At 43.8% G+C, this 23,481-nt stretch overlaps 1 protein-coding gene across 1 annotated transcript in view; it reads right to left on the bottom strand.

Moving 5' to 3' along the window:
• The window catches only part of DDAH1 (dimethylarginine dimethylaminohydrolase 1), a 64,297-nt gene extending 43,112 nt beyond the window's left edge, over positions 1 to 21,185 (bottom strand). Inside the window, exon 1 of the mRNA XM_056845006.1 lies at positions 20,873 to 21,185. Coding sequence (XP_056700984.1) covers positions 20,873 to 21,178 — 306 coding nt within the window. The 5' untranslated portion in view covers positions 21,179 to 21,185. The remainder of the gene's footprint in view (positions 1 to 20,872) is intronic.
• Between the last annotated feature and the right edge of the window lie 2,296 nt (positions 21,186 to 23,481).

Here is a 23,481-nt window from a genome sequence, read left to right as displayed (position 1 = left end):
ACTGATGTGAAAAACATTGCTGCCATATTAGGGTTGCCAGGTGCCCGGTGGCGGCAGGTAAACCCCCATTTGCCCCTCTGCCCGCCGACCACCTGAGGGTCAGCAAGCAAACGTGCATGCGCGCGGCACTTCCGGTTTACAACCGGAATTGCCGCCTTGCGAGGGGCCTTTTCCTCTTAGTTTGAGTAGTAAATGAAATAGCAAGGAGTGGTAGGTTTAGGGTTGATAACTCTGGGTTGGAAAATTCTGTAAGATTTGGGAGTGGAGCCCAGGGAGGGCAGGGCCTGAAGAAGGAAGTGACCTCAGCAGAATATAATACAATCGAGTCCACCTTCCAAAGCAACCATTTTCTCCAAGGGCTGTAAGGAACTGAACTCTGTAGCTGAAATTCTGGGAGATCTCCAGGGCTAGAGTTGCCTAGAGTTCTCCCAGAATTACACTGATCTCCACTCTACAGAGATCCATTCACCTGGAGAAAGTGGTATCTTTAGAAGATGGATTTTATGACATCACATCCCTGCGGTGCTCCCTCCCCTCTCCAAAATCTGCCCTCCCCAAGACCACCCCCCAAATCTCTAGGGATTTCCCAACCTGGTGTTGGGAACCCTACCCAGGCTCTACCAGGAGGCTGGCAAGCAACTCTAGGTGGGCTGCGCTGAAAATCTGCATAACACGATACTGCGGAAAGTATCCTGAAATTGCTTCATGTAGGTAGGTATTAAGAGGTGGGGCATTGCAAAGTAACTAAGCATGTGAACTGCATATGCAATGGTTATATCTCCTTGCCAAGTGATCAGACCTACAAAGTTTCCTTTGGTTTCTCTTTCCACACGTTCCTGCCCTTGTATCTCTGTCATGTTCATAACTCATAGTTTTGTTTCCTGGTCTGGTGAGGCTTGCTATGAAATGCTCAGAAAAGACAAATCTGAATTCCCCACTGGGCAATTCTGTCATTACTGAGCTTCTAAGCATAACTTTCTGCTCATGTAATTGTTCTCAGGCCAGAAATACCATTTCAACCCTCTTTGCGGTCTGCCCCAAGAGGGCTCCAGGTGTACTGCAGGATGAGCAGCAGAGCTTAGCAAAACAAAGCCAGATGGCTAAAGCACAAGCAAATTCTACCACATGTTAAGAGGAGAAAGCAAAAACCCAAGGGCTATTTCCTTAACAATGCAAAAAAAAATTTCTAGCTACCCATTACTTTTTACATTTTCATAGATGCTGCATTCATCTACATTCCTTGCTCTCTAGTAACTAGCAACAGGCAAGCCTCAGAGCTGGCTGACAATCTCAGGAGACAGGATCTCACAAGAATTTCCTGCTTCTGGTTGGGCCAGACAACAGCAGACACTCTTGTGGTATTTTGCACTTTCATTCCATTTCTTGTTTATCCAAGCCAAAACCCAGTTTCAGCGGAAAATTAAATCACTCATTTTTTAGGATATTTGAATTTACTGTCTTCTGTCCTGTGTCTCATTGGCTTAAAATGTTATTAAAGGCTACTCCAATATTAAATTTATGATTTCTGTTTATTGTTAAAGACCAGAATGCTCTTCAAGCAAACGGTGTAGATGTTTCATAACTCTTTGCTCTGGGGGTTCATGAGAGTAGAATGTACTGCTACCTTTGTGAAGCAATATTTCTTAAAAGGCTGTAGCCCCAATTCTGTTAAAATTAATCTTTATATGTCCAGCTGAATTTACAACCCATTTAAATCCTACAGAGAGCATAGTAGTTTACAGTGCAATCCTAAACAAGGTTACACTCTTCTGAAAACAATGGGATAGGGAGGCAATAACCCCTGTTTGGGATTGTACTGTGAGACTCACTTAACTTCAGCTAGATTGGGGCATGTGACACATTTCAATTCAAGGTATTCTTATCAAACCGTTAGTAAATTCAGGTATAGTCAAGAACCCATGCTAAAAACAAGTCGGTGAAAGACAAGAGGCTTTGTACAGGCATGAATTCTAAAAACACCCCCCCTCATATTTTCTAACCAGGGGTCAGTGTCAGGGTAGCCAACCTCCAGATGGGCCCTGGAGACCTTCTGGAATTACAGATTATCTCCAGATAACAGACATCTGTTTCCCTGGTGAAAATGGCAGCTTTGGAGAATGGACTCTGGCATTATGCCTCACTGAGAAACCCCCCCCCCCATAACCAGTTGTCCTGGAGTTGGCAACCCTAGGACTCAGCATTGATGGAGGGCCCACAGCTGACCCCTAATGTGCGCCTGTACAACCACAAACACCACTGCCAGACCTCTCCGTTTGGACAGTGACAACTCCAACAGGACTAGCACCCTTCCTCCTCTGATGTATACAGAGAGCAGTGGCGGACTGGGTCTAAAAATATTGGTTGCCAGGAGACAAACCCACAACTATAAGGCTATCATTTAATTTTTATTAATTTTATTTTTAACAAATTGTTTAATGTTTAAGGGGGCCCACTTGCCATCGGGCAAGCTGACACAATGGCCAGTCCGCCACTGGCAGAGAGTGATTCCTCTTAACAGAGAGCACAGGGATGAATGGTGGCGAATGCACCAAAGGAGGGAAGAGGGCTCAGTCCTTGTAGTGGAAGGAGGGTTCCAATGTCACTGGCCCTTGCTTTGCTCCCTCAAATCATCTAACCCTACCCAAAGCTCAGCAGCTGCTTCAGCCAGCAGTGCTGCTCCTACCTGATCCTTCTGGCTGCGAGCCAAGGCCACCTGCCGAGCTCACTTCCCATCCTGGAGTCAGGGATGAAGGAAGCAGCAGAGGAAGAATTGCTGCAGATGCCAAGCACAGAGCCAAGTCAGCTAAGCAACAGCAGAAGGTGAGAAATGGGCAGAAGCAACATTCAAGTGAGGGGGGAAACAGTGTTCCATAGGAGAGAAAGTAAGCGTGCGCACGCATGAGAGAAAGAATGCGTCTGTTTTGTGTGTGGATTTGAGAGAGAGAACGCTCTTGTGTATTATAAAGAGGTGGGAACATGTTTCTTTGGGTGCGCGTAGGGGGGTGATGTACAATGGGTAAATGTTTTCTGTATACTGAATTTTTCATTTAAAGCTTACTGATCTGTAGTTTGTGACTGTTGGCTTACTTTCTTGAGTGAGCTGCTGCACCAGTATTTTGAGATATGTGCCATTGATTCTCTACTTATCCTTGGGACTGACTCAGCCTTGTGTTTTGTGTGTTACCGGTAAGTTCCATCAAGTCACTTTCGGCTTATGGCAACCCTATGAGTTAAAGACCTCCAAAATGTCCTGTTGTTAACAGGACAAGACCTTGCTCAGGTCTTGAAAACTGAGAGCCATGGCTTCCTTTATAGTCAGTCCATCTCATGTTGTGTCTTCCTCTTTTCCTGATGCCTTCAACTTTTCCTAACATTATTGCCTTTTCTGAGGCTCTTGTCTTCTCATAATGTTACCAAAGTATGACAGCCTCAGCTTAGCCATTTTAGCTTCTAGGGATGGTTCAGGATTGATTTGATCTGGAATCCACTTATTTGTCTTTTTGATGGTCCACGGTATCTATCTATAAAACTCTCCTCCAACACCATATTTTAAAGGAATCTACTTTCTTCCTGTCAGCTTTCTTCATTGTCCAGCTTTCACACCCATACATAGTAATGAGGAATTTTAGCCATCTATAAAAAACGAATAAACCTTTCTAGAAAGCATTCTAATGCTTTATTCCTGAATAATATACCATATGTCATACATGTGACGCGATCTGAATTGTGTAATTGGATTCACCTGATTGAGTTATCTGCTGTACACGAACTTCTAATCTCTTGCTCTCATGTCACAGTTGCAGGAAGGTCTGCATTAGGATTATTTGCGATGGCCTGGCATTGTGTGTGGGTGGTACTGCTTGATGTGAAGGGACTGTGTAAATTCATGCAATTGCTGTAGATGAACAGATAATTCTTCACAGGATCTTCCCCAACCTCCTCACTGCTATCTCCAGACAGTAAAACTACTATGAATGAGTCTTCCAAGCAGGGGCTTAGACTTTCCAATTTCCCGGGGGGGGGGGCTGGGGCTGGACCAGAGGCATTACTATGACACCTTAGGGAGGATCCAGTGACATCACAGAGAGGGGCCTCCATTGCCACTATCTATGGAGGCAGGGCCATGGGGGATTTAGGGAGGGGCTTCCCAGAAATTTAGGGGGGCTTCCCAGAAATTTAAGGGGGCTTCAACAAATGATCTTCAGACAGTTGAAATACAACTTTAACTTTTAATTAACAACGCAAACTGCTTCTTTATTTACATTTTAAAAATTACAGTAAATCAAATATTCTCCTAATCCCTTATTACCTCCTCCTGCTGCTCCCACAAGCATCCCCTCCTGCCATATCCAACATATCCTTCCCAATTTCCCTTCACCTCCCCACCCCAATAGTTGGCATGTGTTGGTATGATTAGTGATAAACCTAAACTGATTGCTTCATCTAGTTACAACCCACTTGTCAAGATGTAACAATTCAAAATAACTTGTACTTAAACCTCCTTCTTTGGAGGTTTTTAAGCAGAGGCTAAATGGCCATCTGTCAGCGATGCTGATTCTATGACCTTAGGGGAGGGCAGGAAGGTTTACATCAATGTTTGGCTCTCGTGGCCCTTTCTTGCATGCCCAGGGTAGTGCCGATCACCACTTTGGGGTCAGGAAACAAGTTTCCTCCAGGCCAGATTGGCCAGGGATACTGGAGGTTTTTTTTTTTTTTTGCCATCTTCAAGGTGTGGAGTAGGGGTCACTGGGGTTTTTGGGGGTGGTAGTTGTGAATTTCCTGTATTGTGCAGGGGGTTGGCTAGATGACCCTAGTGGCCCCTTCCAACTCTATGATTCTATGACACTGAATGTGTTTGTTCTAACTGATGTTCTCTGAATGAACTCATCAGCTATAACATTGACATCAGTTTCCTGACAGATCTGTTTATGTCCATGAAGAAGAGCCATGTGATTGAGCCTTGCCTGTCTCATGCATGACCATAGAAAGAGCTTTATTATTTAAAGGCATGAGAATGACCTTTCTGAGGCACAGGAGGAAACATGTATGGCAAGGACTATTCTGATAAATTTAGCTAATTCTGGTAGTAGCTGCTGCAGACATTTTCCTGGTTCTCCGCTGAATAGATCAATCACATCACAAAGAGCTAAAAGTGACTTTCCTCTCCCTTGCCATATCCAAAAACATATCCCGATTAAGTTGTAGTCGGGCAGCATCCAAGTCAGTTTTATAGAAGTATAGAATGTATGTACTATCATCCTCTCCTATGGCAAACTTTTCAATTTTGCTCATGTGTTGGGACACATCTGAGGAAAAGCAATTGTGTAAACTGCTGTAGATATTATCAATGACTTCATAAAAGATTTTCCTGTAGAAATCCTTAGGAGATTGAAATTGGTGAGGATCACACCCAGCATCAATATGTCGTGCAGGCTTTCTGCACCTAGGAACAGTAGGACTCTCTAAACCTCTTTTGCTGCCATGACTGTCTGCGACCAGTCCAGAACTGTTCAAAGTTGTTCCGCAGTTGCTTTGTACTCTCCTTCGCAGAAGCAAGCTCTGCTTGATGGAACTGTAGATTACTTTTTTGAAGAGCTTTGTTTAATGTGTCCAAATGACCAAACACAAGCAGCAGTAACTGTAGCATGAAGTAAATAACAGCTTTGTGCCTATCCATCTGCTTTTGCCCCAGGAACTCCTCTCTCCTCAGAAGATTCCATGCTGGCCATAATCAGACAAGGAATAGAGAATAAAACTGCTGCTACAATCCTGCCCTTGTACAAATCTATGGTGAGACCACACCTAGAATATTGTGTACAGTTCTGGTCACCACACCTAAAGCAGGATATTGGAGAGCTTGAGAAGGTGCAGAAAAAAGCAACCAAAATAATCAGGGGATTTCTTCCTGAATACTTGCATAAAAACTTTCAATTTCTTCCTCATCAGCATCTGTAGTTGGGGCATAAACGTGAATGATGGTTATGTTGATAGACTTTCCCTGAAGTCTGATTGATATCAATAGGTCAGACTTTGCCTTATAGCTCTGTTTCTTCTGTTTTTGTCATTCCCCGAGTAAAACACCTCATAATTTTCTGACTGAAAATGTCCTAATCCAGTCCTTTTTAGTTCACTTACTCGCAGGATTGAAATGTTTAAACATTCCATTTCTTGTTTTACAATTTCAAGCTTACCCTAATTCATGATTCTCACATTCCATGTTCCTATTACATTCCTCGAACAGCTTTAAACTTTCCTTTTGCATCCATTCACGTCAACCACTGAACGTCCTTTCAGCTTTAGTCCAATCGCATCATTAAGAACAGCGCTACTCATACTTGTGCTCTGCTCTTCCCCAGCAGCTGATTGAGTGCCATCCGACCTGAGGGACCCATCTTCCAGCGCTATATCTTTTTTCATTTTGGATTGTCTCATCAAAGGGTAAGGGATGGTCAGAAGTGGTTCACCAGTGCCTTCTTCTGTACAGTACTAACCAGGGTTAGCTGTAGTGGCGCTGCCATTGTCTACGAAAGATCCTCTGCCAGTTTCACCTTCCACTACTGCTGCTGCCCAGTAGCTAACCTTCAAGGATTCCTCTGCCCCCATCCCCATTGGAACTGCCTGTTCTCTTCTGCTGATGTGGCCATTGGTCCCTGAAGTGGATGGATGCATCTTCATCTAGTGTCTCAGCTACGACCACTCCATCTTGAGTGACTCTGCTAGGAGGTTAGTCTCTTGACAGAGTCTAGACCTGTGTTGGCGAACCTATGGCACGGGTGCCACTTCCGGCACGCGTAGCCCTTTCTGCCGGCACGCACGGTTCCTCCAAGCCGCTGGCCTTTCCGGCTCTGCCCCGCCCCGGTTAGGGTTAGGGTTAGGGTTGGGTTAGGGTTGGGGGAGGCTGTAGCCCAGGGGTGGGGAACCTCCGACATCATTGGCGGTGGCCCCCGGACTCTCCCACAGAAGCTGCCGCCATTGCCGCCGCTGGAGCGTGCGCGGCCGTCCAGGCGGGTGGGAGAGCGGGGAACAGAAGCCGAGCGCTCACACTCGGCATGGCCGGCAGCTTCTCCGGCGCCCTCTGGGCCTGTGCGGGCGGAGGGGCATGGCTGGTCGGTGGGTGCGAAGGAGGCGCCCTCTGCCCCACCCTGCTCGCCTCTCACAAGCCTGCCACCGCGCCCCACCGAGTGGCAAATCCAAGGCAAAACCTCCCATGCATAAATGGCCTCTTTTTCTGTCTCCCTCTGTCCTTTTCTTTCTCTCCCTTGCTCCATTTCTTTCTCCCTTTCTCTCTCTTTTTTTTTCTTTCTCTCCTTCCCTTCCTTCCCTTTCCCCCTCCCTTCCCTTCTTTCCTTCCTTCCTTCCTTCCTTCTTTCCCTCCAGCGGCTTCTCCGGCACCCTCTGGGTCTGTGCGGGCGGAGGGGCGTGCAGTCCTATTCCACCTTTGAAGTGCCACAAGCTATCCTCCAAACACCTTTCCATTTGTCTTTATATGTAGAGAGAAAACACTAAGGAACTAGTTGCCAATCTCCAGGTACTAGCTGGAGATCTGCTATTACAGGTGATCTCCAACCAACAGAGATCAGTTCCCCTGGAAAAAATTGCCACTTTGGCAGTTGGACTCTATGGCACTGAAGTCCTTCCCCAAACCCCGCCCTCCTCAGGCGCCACCCCAAAACCTCCCACTCATGGTGAAGAGGAACTTGGCAACCCTAGCCTCTCCCTCTGGGCCCCCTCTGGGGGTGGCATTCAGGTTAAATTGCCGCATTGGCACTCGGTGATAAATAAGTGGGTTTTTGGTTGCAGTTTGGGCACTCGGTCTCTAAAAGGTTCGCCATCACTGGTCTAGACCCCTTACGGCATTGCTCCCAGCTTCACTGACTCACACAAACCCCCTTACCACATAAAGGTGTGCATCCAAAAGGGGGGAATAATTAGTAGGCTCCAAATAAACAACAAAACATATTGGCAGAGGTTCAGCACAACATATCAGAATTCATGTGTGTGTGTCAAAGGAGGAAACAACCACACACAGGATTAAGTAAGGTTGCCAACTGCTTGGAGAAGAGCGTTCTGTTTCCTTAGCAGAGGTTTAATGAGATGTTATTTACCACGTGATGATAATTACCTCTATGCCATGATTTCCACACATTAAGCATCTATTTAAAAGGACAGCAACTCTAGGATCAAGAGATCAATCAATCTTTATGGCAGTCTACCCAACACAGTATGGCAGTCTACCCAACATAAAGGAAAGTCTTCTGCATGGAACTAGAATTTAGAAAACAAAACGTTTGCATGTCCTGAAATAAACTTCTCAATTGTTTCATGTTAGCGTGTTCCTTGTTTTTGTGTATTTGTTTACTTGATGTGGAACAAGGGGGAATCTGCAATGAGCAAGTCACAACAGAAGGCTGAAGTTGAGTGGTACAAAGGTCTTGCCATCATATTACGGGAACAATGTTCTTCGCAGACTTTTAATCTGCCCTACATGCCTGAAGATGCTTTGTATTCTGCAGCTTTTGAAGGTACTTTAAAATACTGAGTTCTGACAGTGTTATTTGTTTAATAATCCAAATAAACTACCATTGTTATTACTTCTATTCAATCTTGGATCTATGGTAGAGGTAGGCAACTTTTTTGGCCCAAGAGCTGGAAAAAATTGCATTGTCTGCTGGTAAAGATGTAGCTGTTCTAGCAGACAAAGGGAAGGAGAGAGATAAAGGTTGTACTATGTCCCTGCAGCACTGCCAGCACCTCAGAGGGTCACCTTGAACCCAGCTGATGGATACATGGATTTTGGAGGTGATGGTGGGCATAAACTGCACACTTTGCTTCCTACCAGAACACTATCCCTGGCAGCATTGCCAGCACCTCAAGGTGGAGGACCAGTCCAGTATGCCAAGTAAAAGGGTTTGGTGGCCTAGGGGCTTTGCAGCAGTTTTAAACATGGTTTTTAAAAGCAATCACTCATTTGTCAGAGAAAATGTTGTTCAAGAGGGCTGAATAAATATCTGTCTTTTCATTTCAAATGCTACAACAAAACATTTTTAAAATGATTTTTTTGGGGGCTTTCACGTTTTTTGTTCCTCTGTGTTTTTTAAGAGAGCGCTATTACACAAAGTTTTACAATGTATTGCTCCATAGACTCATTCAGCTGTTTTAGGACACCCACTCAAATGTTCCATGACTCTATACATAATTTTCTTAAATCAAGACTTCATAGGGAAAACCCTCAAATATCTGAACTTTATGCCAGACGGCATACCTAGCTCAGTTACTATTACATATTATTTTCCTTTTTTCTGCTCCAGACTGACTGACATGATCTCATTTCTTGGTCAGGTTTTAAAGAAGGTTCTGGCTCAGGCACCTACAGTACTGGCATAATCCATTGTTCTCCTGCATGCTGGTCTTTTGCTCCATGCCAAAATGGCACTATAAAGTAGGCCTGGTATCTGATGACACATTTTCTTACCCAAAATCCCAGCTCTGATAACCTTGATTGTTCTATTCACAGTACACAATCAGAATGTCTTGCTGGTGTGTGTACTTCATGGATGAATAAATGTAGGTTATCTCACAGAGTGAAACTGCTCTTATAGGGGTACAGAAATAATATTCTGTTAACAATATTCTTTTTTATTTGGTGCTACTTCTTCTTTTCCACAAGACTCTTAAAATGCATCTTTAATACACAATAATCAGTTACTTCTAAATCACATTCTGCTAAGGAGCCTAGACTTTTCAATACAAAATTCAGCACATGCTCTTGTTTTTTCACACCACCTGCCTACAACATCTCTTCGTGCTACACAAGGTTAACCAAGGTCAACCAAGCGTCCATGGCTACACAAGGTTAACCAAAGTTTACCCTAGCTTCCATGGCAGAGTGAGTATTTGAACCGGAGTCTCACTATCTAATAACTATACTGGCACATCAAGTTGGGTGAGAAGAATCTCAAAGATGACTCATCCTTCTACTCTGGATCCCAAACTATCAGATTAAGCTGTTTCACGCTTAAGAAGGGGGAAAAATTTGTCTTCCTTCTCCTGGATCCTTAAAAATACATCTATACTAAAGTAATCAGTACCATAGTGCAGCCTCGACACAGACTTATGTGTAACAACACAGCATAGGATTTTCTGCAAGCCAATTCAAGCCTCTTTAAAAATAAAGGTTTGCAGTGGTATGTAGAAAATAAAATAATCACTGTGGTAAGCATGTATGAATGGCTTGTCATATGGAAGTACTGCTAGAAGCAGCAACCTCCTGTGCTGTGGCTGTTTTGTGTGCAGAAGGGTAAAAACCTGGGTTGGGAGTTTGAGGTTCTTGAGACAAATTAAGCTTGAGGACCACAGCAAGTATACCAAGCTGATGATAACCACTTTGGTTAGTCTGGATGTGACGACACATCCTTTTTCAAGAGGGTGAACAATGCAGGATGAATCCTGGCTGAAACAGGGATTAAAGGAGGATAAAGCAACCATGCGTTTTTGCCCACTGCTGGTACTAATGTGCAATGTAAAGAAGCCAATTCACCCAATTAATGGCAAGGAGGACTGGCATTCATTCACTTTACTATTTATCATCTTTTGGCACTAAGCTTTCCAATCACATGATCTTCTACTATTTAAAAAAAATCCCACCAGCATCACAGATATACAGTCCTGGTAGTATTACAGTCTCTTCAGTGGTCCAACCAAATCTGAGAATGGGCAACAAAGTCTAGGCAGGGGAACCCTTACAGTATATGGAATTTGTACTTAGAGCAGTGAAAAGACTTGAAGAAAAATGGCTTGTGTCTTTTATAGAGGCTTAATGTGTAGAAACGGGCAGCTGAAGCTTTTCATGGCAGGGAGGTAAATAACATACCATTAAGGCCCTACTAAAGGGACACAGCATTTTTTCTCAGACAATTGCAACTCTGTTTATACTCCTTCCCCTTTACTTGCCTGGCTCTGGGCAACCTGCTCTCACTCGAAACACTGAACAGTGAAGGTAAAACAAACTGCCAGATTTTACTGGTTATTTGCTTCCAGACCTAATTCAAAGCACTGGTTATAACTTTTTAAGTGCTTCATGGTCTTATACTTAACAAACTGCACCTCTCTGTATACAATTCTCTCCCATTCACTAACTACACTCTTCAGACAGCCTTCTTCTAGTTCATATGGCAACAGTTAGGTTTTTCTTTGGTAGGTCCATCCCTCTAACATGGTCTACAGAATGGGTGTGGAGGACACCTTCACTCAAGAATGCTCATAAAATGGTTTTATTTCAGATGGCAATTGGTGGCGGGTATCTAGGTAAGCTGGAGTTACAAACCACAAACCAAAATTTAACAATTTAGAATCCTGACTGCAAGGAGAAAACAAACCCCAATGCCTAGACTGGGACATCACAGCTAGAGTTTGATGCAAAGCTTACAAAATCAGAAAGTTTTTGATCGTGCTCTGTGCTTGGGGGGGGGGGGAATGTGTAAGCATGGTGACAATCCATGTTTGTGTCGTTATGGCCCAACAGACGTTTGTTGTGACATCTGAATGATGCCCTACTCAATATCACTCGTTATATAATTAACCATTAACGCCCTTTAACTATCTTTTGATACTCACAATTAAGCACCACTGAACTCATTGGTGCTCAGTGTTGGAGAAAACATAGTATCAGACTGTCAAAACTGTGAACTTTTCCAGAAATCTATTGAGATTATGTAATCGGAGTGTTGTAAACAAGAACGTAAATAGCATATCCTGTCATCTGTTCAAGCAGGCCTGAAATAACAGCACACCTATATACCAATTTTAGGACTATGGAGCAACACATCTTTAGCATCATCATCTTCCTTTTAAATAGATTTAAATATATTTATGTTACCAGATTCTGAATATAAATGCCCTTTTCAGATAGCAGTTTCCATTGCTGCCCTGATCAGTTAAGGAATTAAACTTAATAATCAGTAGTTGTATCACAGTCAAGAAACATTTGTTGCCATATGTAATTTTGAGTAGAATCTTTGTGAATGTGAAATTCTAATTATGGCTTCACACATTTAAACAGCTATTAAGCTTATTAAGAAGACTTTAGGCTTAATTATTGGGGGGACAGCTGTTGGTATTTAAAACAGGCATATTACAATTAATCTCACTACTTTGTGATTTAACCACTAGGAGCAAGTTAGAGCTATTTTTAAATATGTGCCTTATTCAATTTTTGGTCATGTGCTCTACACAGGAAAAAAAACCATCTAAATCTTCTGACACTTTAACTGATAATTTCTTGTGCTAATAAAGAAAGCTGAAAAACAAAGAAGAAAATGGATTCATTTGAAATGTGGTATTGGAAGAGAGTTTTATGGATACCATGGACCACCAAAAACACAAAAAAGTGGGTTCTAGATCAAATCAAGCCCAATTTCTCCCTAGCTAAAATGACTAAACTGAGGCTATTATACTTTGGTTATATCATCAGATGGCAAGAGTCAATGGAAAGGACAATAAGGCTAGGAAAAGTTGAAGGCAGCACGAAAAGAGGAAGACCCAATATGAGATGGATTAACTCAGTAAAGGAAACCACAGCCTTCAGTTCGTAAGACCTTAAAGGTCATTAATTTTAGGATTGCCATAAATCAGAAGCAACTTGATGGCACATAACTCTCACACAATAAATGTTGTTTCTAAATATATATAAGTCTAATACAAATGTCCCAACAGTTATACCCTAGTTGTCAAGTTCATTGTTACAATTGTGTGTGTGTGTGTGTGTGTGTAAATTATGCCACTTTAATTCTATGTAAGCCATTTCAATTCTATGTAAGCAAAAACCAGCTGCATGTCTCCAGACCACTGAATTAAACTCTGTGCGGGGTGTGTGTGTGGAAATTATATTCAGCGGATCATAATCTTTCAACATCCTTCTCAGGACTTTAATAAGTTTGTAGAACCATTTTTATTTGAAGCCAGTTTGGATCAGTTAATTCAGTCACTGTCTGAATATATCAATGCTTTGTTGAGCCCCAAATGGAGCTAAGGCATAAGACTGGTCCAGGGTCACCAGTGAACTGAATGGAGATCCACTACACTATACTGACTCTCTATCAACTGAAATTCAGTGAATATGAGCTTGATAGTAAGAAATCAGTTCAGATCATTAAAAAAAAATGTCTCAGGGAAGAAAAAAAAGAACTCCTTGTATTACTCTTCTCGTTGCCTTTAGTTCTTGAGCCAGTGTGGTGTAGTGGTTAGGAACAGTGGACTGTAATCTGGAAAACCGGGTTTGATTCCCCACTCCTCTACATGAGTGGCAGTCTCTAATCTGGAGAGAAGTGTTTGATTCCCCACTGCTCCATGTGAAGCCTGCTGGGTGACCTTGGGCTGGTCACCGTTCTCTCCAAACCTTTCAGGCCCACCTACCTCACAAGATGTCTGTTGCGGGGATATGAAGGGAAGATAAGCTGGTTTGAGACATCTTAAAGATAGAGAAAATTGAAATATAAAAACCAACTTCTTCTTCTTCTTGAACTACAGATGACAACTACAATGGCAAAGAGCTATGATTCAGAATTCCCTAAATTGTGCTTCTATATCTAGTTTTTAACAGAAAGTGGATTCAAACTGACCCTGAGAGGCAGAAAACGAAAACTTCATTTTAAATCTGTAACTCTACACTATAAGTATTTTCAACCGTAATGAGTTCACTGGGGTCATGAGGTCAAAGTGGTGTTTTACACCCCCCACCTGTAATATTTTGTAAACTGCAATGTATATACTGCAATCGTGTTGTATCGTCCCCCCCCCCAAAAAAAACCACAGAATGGAAAAATGAAATGAACTTATTTTTTTAATTATCTGATATTCTCTCCACAGTGACTTTGCTGCTGTTTTGTTTCTTTACTACCATAGGGAAATGCTTAATGACGTTTAGACACTCCCTCCATTACAGCTGGTGTCATAATCAATGGAAACCCACATTTTTTAAAAAAATTAAAAAATAATTTTTATTATGTTTTTTAAAATACAAAAGAGGGAAATGGGGAAAGGAAAGTAGAATTACAATCACTGTTTTTCACCAGCACACGGACTACTTCATCATCTACATAAAATGTTTCTCTTAACTATTAGTGTCCTTATTTCCTAATTCTAATACAATTTTCTTGTACTACATCAATTCTTATTCTTAATAACTCTGTCTAATAAACATGTTTCTAAACATCAGTATCTATCATAAAAAAGTTGCCATCTTTGTGTATGTTCTTCGGTCCTCTCGTAGTTTTTAATTTCTGTGACTTGCTTTGAGGCCTATTCAGCTCTCACACTTGAACTACTATAGTGTATTTCTGTTCAGGCAAGGGCTTGTCAGACAGCTAGCTCATCCTGTGCATTTCTTGTGGATTCAGACAAATTTCCTTCCTCTTCCAATGAGCACTGACTCCTGTCATGTCCAAAAAGTTATGGCCGTGGGTTTTCTGGATCCTTGGACTGTTCAAACAACTTGGTCTCACTTGATGACTGCATACCTCAGCACAACTGACAAAAAAATTCCATTACCTAGGTCAACTGCATCCTTAGGGCACTTGGCTGTGTGCTTTTTTTCTTTCAATCTGGATAAGTTACAATGTGCGCATTGGGAAAATTGAGTGTTCCATCACAAGCAAAAATTCTAATTCAGTGTCCATCTAACTTATTTTGTATGGCAAATTACAATTACTTCAAAGTAGAGAAAGTGAAATGTCCATAACGGGTGTCAAATTCATTAGTTATACGGGCCAGATGATGACATAAATGCCACTTGGTGGGGCCAGGCCATCCCTCCCTCACCAGCCCAGATCAGGAGCAGGAGGGTGGACACCTTGGCTGGCGAGCCAGCAGTGGTTTCGCCAGACCAGATCGGGACTGGGGGGATGGCTGTCTTAGCTGGCGAGCCCACAGCAGGCTTGCTAGCCCAGATCAATAGTGTGTGGGGGGATGGCTGTTATGGATGGCTTGCAGGCCGCATAAGAACTCTCAAGGGGGCGGATCCGACCCCTGGGCCTTATGTTTGACACCCCGGTCTATAATGTCTTTTTCAAGTTTCCTTGACCCAAGATAATAATTAAATGGACATTTTAGAATGTCTTGTACATGCAAATTCACTATTACATCCGAGTCTTGCTAGTAGCTCACAGTCAACAGTTTATTCCTTTAATATTGTACATACCAGCTGGACATTTGCTCTTCAATACCTTTGTTCCACTGTGAATTCTATAAATGCAACTATGTAATTTTGTGTTTAATTCCTTAACAAACAGTCTCCCCCATCTCCTGTGTAGAACAGTAGATGGAAAGTTTTAGGTGAGATTTAAAAACTTGGGGAGAGGTGTACCGCCAGACAGTTTTTGTGAAAGATCTGGCATGATTTTAAGTTTCAACAATAATTCAGCATGCTCTAAACATAAGGATCCCCACAGTTAATAAATCAATCACCTGCACCTGAATACCAGGCTGCATTCCTTAAGCATGAAGTTTCCTAGATTTTGTTATGAAGTTAGGTTCATAAGAAATGGATAAGACATTTGGTTTTGTATTTAATCTTGAAGTTAACAGTTCAAAATTTTGTGTTTGTTTTGATTAGAGCAACTAAGAAATTTTAATGCAATGTTAAATGGTTGGCAAGCGGGTTGGCCAATGCTGTTGCCCCTATGCCGCACCAGGGTTCCATCAGCTGTAACTAATAAAATTGTGGCCATTTCACTCCAACATGTATTGTGCTTTGCCTTTCTGCTGCCCCACCGCTGAAGTGGTGGGTCTGTAATAAGAACCGTATTATCTAAACCTGAGGTTTGTACTTTAGTTAGGCTGTACTATATATAATCAGTACTCATATTTCCCCCACGAATTTCCAATTTATTTGAACATACCAGATACCTACTAGATACATACATTTATTGTTACGGCCATTGGCCAGCACAAAACAACAGAGCAGTGCAAGTACCCATAAGATACCCACTACAGCAGAGGTGTCAAACATGCAACACAAGGGCTGGATCTGGCCCCTTGAGAGCTCTTATCCGGCCCGCGAACCAGCCAAGGCAGCCACCCCCGCCAGTCCCGATTTGGGCTGGTGAGGCATGGCCCGGCCCGGCCAAGTGACATTTATGTCATATCCAGCCCTCGTAACAAATGAGCTTGACACTCCTGCACTACAGCATTAGGTTAAATCTACTGTCCTGTCAGATTAAGAAAAGAAGAATGCTAAAATGTCACTTGCTCAGGGGGTAACCATCATTGAGGTCTTGTTTGAAGAAGAAAGAAGGCCACGGGTTTAAAGAATAAATAATCAGTTACTTATAAACACCTCAATGAATAAAAAAGAATTAGACCAGTACCTTACCATAACATACATGTTATACCTTCAGCAGTCTTGTACAGTTAAGATAATAGGTTAACATATCACTCTAAGATAAAGACAGGCGCACCCTTCTTCACATGTGCCCCAACTATCTAGCCCTGCTTCTTTTCACTCCAGTCTCTCATCTTCTCTCCCTCCTTTTTCACTTTCTCTCAATTCTCCCCTTTTCCTGTTGATGGCAATATGAAGTGAAACTAGATATGTGAAATTGCTTCTCTGTAATAACCATGCATGCTTTTTATGGATTCTGGATAGCCTACTCTTCCTTGACTTACTCATCCCTAGTGATATAATCTCCCCAGTGGTGTTTGAGATGTCTGTTTTCTGGTAAAAAGAAGAAAAGGAGAAAGAGTTGTAACTGGCAAAGGTATGCTGTACCCTTAAAGGGACCTTATTTGGATTAGGGACCAATAGCTGACTACATCTAACACAGGGTGTAAGCCAGAACACAGTTTTTCTGCCTTGTAATTTGAGGACCCCACTCATGTACCTTAAAAGGTTTACATTTAGCACATGTGTAGAACTGTGAGGCCTGCACAGACCCCAGCCCTATACATCTGCAAGAGTTTCTGTTCTGGGTCTGCCCTTTAACTGGAAGGAAGCAAAACAAGAGCTTGACTAATGCAGAGTGCTGTAGGAAAAATCTCCTGTGAGTTTTGCTAATTCTGTCATATCTCTTCATCAGCAGTAACCAAATAACACAAGCACACTGACTTTCAGTGTTGTTACATGGGAAATTACCTGGTATTGGCAGACATTGTCTGGAAGGATGCAAAGCCTGAGCAATGAACTATGCAGAAATGAAACACTTTGTGGTGCACTTTCTGGGTACTTTGAATTAACAGGAGATTTCAATGTCTTTCTCACAGCTTACTAACAATTATCTTGCTGCACATAATTCTGTCATTTCTGATGTAAATTCATCATATAGAAGTCAATGGTACATTTTTCAAATATGTGAAATGCTGTATAATTCCTATGGGACTTCCACAACAGTCTCTGGATAACACTCATGCAATATACTTTTTTGTTTGCTGATTTTCAGCAGCTGGTACTGCATGGACAACGTTTGCTATATTTTGCTGTTGTATTATTAAACAGCCCAGTTTTTCTTAGCTGCTAATCTGTTTCAGCCATTTCCCAAATCAGACTCTGCTGACTGCTTTTATTTCATTTTCTGGCTGGCTGATCTCCTCCCTGCCTGTCTGAACCGATTGCTTAGGTGGTTCCCGACATGACTGTCTTATGCCCTGGAAACCAATTACAGCTCATGGGGCACTTCAGCACACCAAAACCGAATGATGCAAAATATACTTGGATTTGCTCCAACTTATATGTGGGAACTTTAATAAAAATTGCACCAAACTACAGCACACATAAGAACATAAGAAAAGCCATGCTGGATCAGACCAAGGTCCATCAATTCCAGCAATCTGTTCACACAGTGGCCAACCAGGTGCCTCTAGGAAGCCCGCAAACAAGGTGACTGCAGCAGCATTATCCTCCCTGTGTTCCACAGCACCTAATAGAATAGGCATGTTCCTCTGATCCTGGAGAGAATAGGTATGCATCATGACTAGTATCCATTTTTACTACTAGCCACGAATAGCCCTCTCCTCCATGAACATGTCCACTCCACGCTTAAAGCCTTCCAAGTTGGCAGCCATCACCACATCCTGAGGCAGGGAGTTCCACAATTTAACTATGCATTGTGTGAAGAAATACTTCCTTTTATCTGTTTTGAATCTCTCACCCTCCAGCTTCAGCAGATGACACCACGTCCTAGTATTATGACAGAAGGAGAAAAGTTTCTCCCCATCCACTCTCTCCATACCGTGCCTAATTTTATAGACCTCTATCATGTCTCTCCTTAACTGCCTTCTTTCCAAGCTAAACAGCACTATGGTAAGCGTTTTAACCACTCCTCATAGGGCAGTTGCTCTAATGCCCTGATCATTTTGGTTGCTCTTTTCTGCACCTTCTTAAGCTCTGCAATACCCTTTTTAGGTGTGGTGACCAGAACTGTACACAGTATTCCAAGTGTGGTCTCACCTTAGATTTGTACAAGGGCAGTATGATTGCAGCAGTTTTCTTCTCTATTCCTTGTCTAATTATGGCTAGCATGGAATTTGCCTTTTTCACAGCAGCCGCACACTAGGTTGACGTCTTCATCGAGTGATTCACTACCACCCCAAGATCCCTTTCCTGGTCTGTCACTGCCAGCACAGATCCCATCAGTGAACTTGGGATTTTTTGCCCCAATAAACATCACTTAACATTTGCTCACATTGAATCTCATTTGTCATTTTAATGCCGATTCCTCCAGTTTGAAGAGATCCTTTTGGAGCTCTTCACAGTCCTAAAGCAAACTATGGAAAATCTGTATGATCATCTAAAATGGAAGACACATCACAAAGTAAAATGAAAATAAATTAGCTCACATGTTCCCACAGAGCCATCTACTTCAATGATTTTCCTACATGGAGTCTAAAGATGACCCCAAAATTACACAAAATCACTCAAGGAAGGAAAGAACTCTTAACAGATGTGTTTTGACCTAATTAGTAAGTGAAGTCTGTATTTATGTAAGATACATAAATATTGTAAGATATTTATGTATCTTACATACAAGTAAAATACAAAAATAATCACTATTTCTCAATCTGAGCCTTTACAATGTGTGATTATGCAAGGAATCTTATACTTAATATGGTGAATACACCTGCCCAACGTCATGTTCAGTTAAGAATATTATGACTCAAAGAAACCATGAATTATTAATTTTGTATGAATTCAGGACACAAGGGTTTCATATCTGCAGCTGAAGAGTCTCTTGCAGAAAGACTACGCCTCATTTAAAGATAGCACAGCTGTGCACATTAGTTTTCATTTCAAGTTACCAGAGGACTGAAAACTGTTAAAGAATTGAACAAGCCACAGATTCTAGTTAAACCAAACAGAAATCTATACTGGTATGGCTGATAAAGCATCTTTCAACTTTTTGTAGTTGTGGGCAGAAATACAATATGCCTTCAATGAGCCATCAGGCTAATAAAGAGAATGTGTGCACTTTTTCAAAGACAAACTATATTAAGGTTAATTCAAATGGCTGTTCCCTGTACTTCCAAAGGCATATCAATCTGTGTTTTAAAGAACCTTGTTCAGAATTTGCAGAAAATGTGTCTCTTCAGTAATATCCACACCCAACTTTCCTACTGTTCATGCAAGGGTAGAATTTTTAAAAAATTCTTGTGAAGATTCCTGAGGTTTTTAATATTTGTGATAAATGTGATGCGCATTACCCTTGATCTGACTTCATTAAAAAGAAACCTGCTGTGATTTACTCTGAAACAAAAGCCATTGGTACTCCCTAAAAGCATATGTGCAAGATCTTGTTCCCTCTCACTTATTAAAAAAACAACAACAACCCTCATTGCTTCTAAACTGGGAGGAGGATGCAAAGAAAGGAGCCAAATTATCCTTTCAGACCAGTCGAACTGCAGTCATTTCTAAAACAAGCCTCCACCCCCCTCCCCAACGCATCTGGGCTCAGTATCTCTCCCTCACCACCAGCACCAGATGAAAACTGAGATTCACTACAAGGCAATGCTAGCTTCAGAAATATTTCGTCCCCCACCCCCACCCCCACCCCCCCCTCAAGCCCAATTTGCAGCTATTGCGCAAGCCTGGTGAAAGAGGAGTGATGGAAGGGCTTCTGAGTCCGCGATGGACACCAGAGAGGCGGCATTTGCCCTGGGCATCTTCTTCCTGCGCTCTGCCATTCTCTCTCCCGCCTCCCCTCCTTTCAGCCTGCCACGCCTTACAGCACCGCACTCCACACCCAGCGCGCCCGAAGAAGTCCGCCTTCAGGGAAGAGGCGCGCAGGGCTCTTTGCACCCTCCCCCCACCCCCCTTTCAGCCCACGCCTAGCACCCTCCACAAGCCTTCCTTTCGGGCCCCACCGTTGGGCGAAAACGCACGGTGGCTTGAGCCTCCTTTCTTCCCTGTTCCAGCCAGGATTCAGCCAGGATCGAACGCACGAACGTTCGAAGAACGTTCAGCCAGGATCGAACGCACGAACGTTCTTCCCTGTTCCAGCCAGGATTCAGCCAGGATCGAACGTTCGAACGTTCGTGCGTTCGATCCTGGCTGAACCCTGGCTGGAACAGGGAAGAAAGGAGGCTCAAGCCACCGTGCGTTTTCGCTCAAAGTCACCGAGAGGTAACGGCCGCCTCCTTGGCCGTCCTGGGCGGCGGCCCGACCCATCCCAAGGTGCAGCGGCAGAAGCTGGCGCCGCTGTTGCCGGCGCCGTCGAGGCGCTCCCCTTCCCTGCTCCCCGTCTCCACACCTTTTGCTGGGATGGGGAGTTGACTCGCTTATCCCAGAGAAGGCGGGAGGGAGGGAGAGAGGGAGGGCGGGGCCAACTCTTCCCCTCCGCTCTTGCCGAAGCCTTTTGCGCCCCGCGCCCCAGCCCGCGCCGCGCGCTACCTCTTTCCTCCTGCTGGGCGCCCCCGGACGCGTGAGGAGGGCCGTCTCCTCGCACACCACGGCCACGTCCTCCACGAAGACGCAGTCCGGCAGGCTCTCGTCGGCGGGCAGCTCCAGCACCTGCAGCCCCAGCTTGGTCTTCAGCACGCCGGCCAGGAGCTGGTGCTCCCGCTCGGCGCGCGCGAAGTCCACCTCCGTGCCCGTCTCGCGCCTCAGCGCGTGCTGGCACAGGGACTCGGGCAGAGCCCGCAGCACGGCGTGGCTGCACCGCCCGAAGCCCGAGGCGCTGCTGCTCAGCCCGGCCATGTCGCCGGAGGGGCAGCGGGAGGGAGGGAGGAGGGCGGCCGCGGCAGGCACCGCAGCCCGCCTTCGCGTCTGGCTCCGCGCACGGACAGGCGCAGCGGCTGCCCAGCGTCTCCCCGCTCCTCCTTTCCTGCTGAAGCAAGCGCCCTCCTCCCCTCGGAATAGGAGGAGGTGGGCGCACGCGAGAGGCAGGAGCTGCTTGGGATTGGTCAAGCGACACCAACATTTCCAGCAGCCCGCGTCCAAGGAAGCACCCATTGGCTCACGGTTTTGGTCGCAGCGTCCGATTGGTTCAAACTGGCCAAAAGGAAACAAGAAAATTACCTGTGCTCTGGTCTGCAACCTTGCAGATACCTGTCAACTGCACTCTGTTCAGTAGGTCAGTTTTACGCAGTTGCTGGTGCAGATTGACTTTGTACCTAATACTAGATACAGAATCAAGACCACTTCTATTAATCTGCGTATTCAGATACATAAATTCTGGGCAACACCACTTCTAGTTTTGAAAACTTTCAGACACCCACAAGTTCTTCATCAGAATGACATTTTGACACTAGTAGATTTTAGAGGGCACCTCCTGTCCATTGTCCTTTTTTAAAATTAATTTTATTGTATTGTTATTTTTATTTATTGTTTTGCAAAATTCCAAGAAATAAAAAGTTTTAAAATGACATTCTGCCAGGAATGAGACCATAGTTGTCATAGATAGCATCAGCCTTATCATTTTGGGCTCAGTCACATGCTCATCCTCCAATTTAATATATGCCATGCAGCACAATCCTATTCAGAATTACTCCAGTCTAAGTCTATTGAAATGGAGTAACTCTCCATAGGACTGCACTGGAGGAGGAGGAGTATTTGTTTATTTGTTTAGCCATAGGCCATTACAAAACTTCCTTACATAAATTGCACTGGAGTAACTCTCCATAAGATTGCACCGATAACGTGTCAGAAACGCCCTTCAGCTCTCTATATTGGAAAAGCAGGGCAGTCCCTACACAAAAGAATAAATGGGGAGACACAAGTGTTACTCCTCTGAAGATGCCTGCCACTCCTCTGAAGATGCCTGCCACAGCTGCTGGCGAAACGTCAGGAAAGAAAATACCAAGACCACAGTCACGCAGCCCGGATAACCTACAAGAACCAATGAACTCTGATCGTGAAAGCCTTCGACAATATAATAAATGGGGAATATGTCAGTTTTCCAGAGCATTCTGTTGCTGATCTAAAGGTTACCATTTTCCTTTAAAGGGAGGATCTAATCAGTGAAAATGCTGAATTAGAATTACCAAATTCAAAATAATGTACCCCTGATGCTTGAACTGGCTTTCTCATTCAATATAGGTGCCACATTATTGATTGGATTCTTTTCAATCTGGTCATAGGCTCGGTTATGGAACTGAAACAGCCTTTGTCACCCTGGTGGATGACCTACTCTGGGAGGTGGACAGAGGAGGTGTGACTCTTGGTTCTCCTGGATCTTTCAGTGGCTTTCAATCGATCACAGTATTTTTCTGGACTGGCTCTGATTCTACCTGGGTGGTAGATTTCAGAAGGTGATGCTGGGGGTTTGCTGCTCAGCCTCTTGGCCTATGAGGTCCCACAAGGCTCCATCTTGCCCATTATGCTCTTCAACATCTACATGAAACCCCTGGTTGAGGTCAGCCAGAGATCTGGGCTGGGTTGTCATCAATATGCATATGACACTCAGCTCTACCTTGCACTTTCAGCTGATCCCAAGAAGGCTGTAAAAACCCTCAACCAATGCCTAGAGGCAGTTTTGTAGTGGACATGGGTTAATAAACTGAAGATTAACCCCAACAAGATGGAAGTGCTACAGGTGAGCAGAAGGTCTGGCCAGGATTTTAAGTGTCACCCATTCTGAATGAGGCTGCACTCCCTTTGAAGGAACAGGTCTACAGTTTGGGGATGTTTTTGGACTCAGGCAAACTGCTATATAAGCAGGCTGCAACAGTGGCCAGTAGTGCCTTTTAGCCAGCTGTGGCCTTTCCTGGACATAATAGATCTGGCCACTGTGGTGCATGCTGTAGTTACATCTGGATTACACCATTGCAATGTGCTCTGTGTGGGGATGCCCTTGTAAAGTGTTCAGAAACTTCAACTGGATAGTGACTGGAGCTGGTTGTAGGGCCCACATTACAATCTCTTTTCAGACACAATTCAAGGGACTGGTTTTGACCTTTGAAGCCCTATATGGCTTGGGAACAACATACCTGAAACGACCACCTAATCCCTTAGGAACCTACATGACCACTCTGGTTGAAGCCCTGCTTTGAGTGCTGCTG

This window comes from Euleptes europaea, chromosome 2 (genome assembly GCF_029931775.1).
Source record: "Euleptes europaea isolate rEulEur1 chromosome 2, rEulEur1.hap1, whole genome shotgun sequence".
NCBI lineage: Eukaryota > Metazoa > Chordata > Lepidosauria > Squamata > Sphaerodactylidae > Euleptes > Euleptes europaea.
The sequence above is the reverse complement of the archived record's forward strand: the minus strand, read 5'-3'. Positions and strand labels throughout refer to the sequence as shown.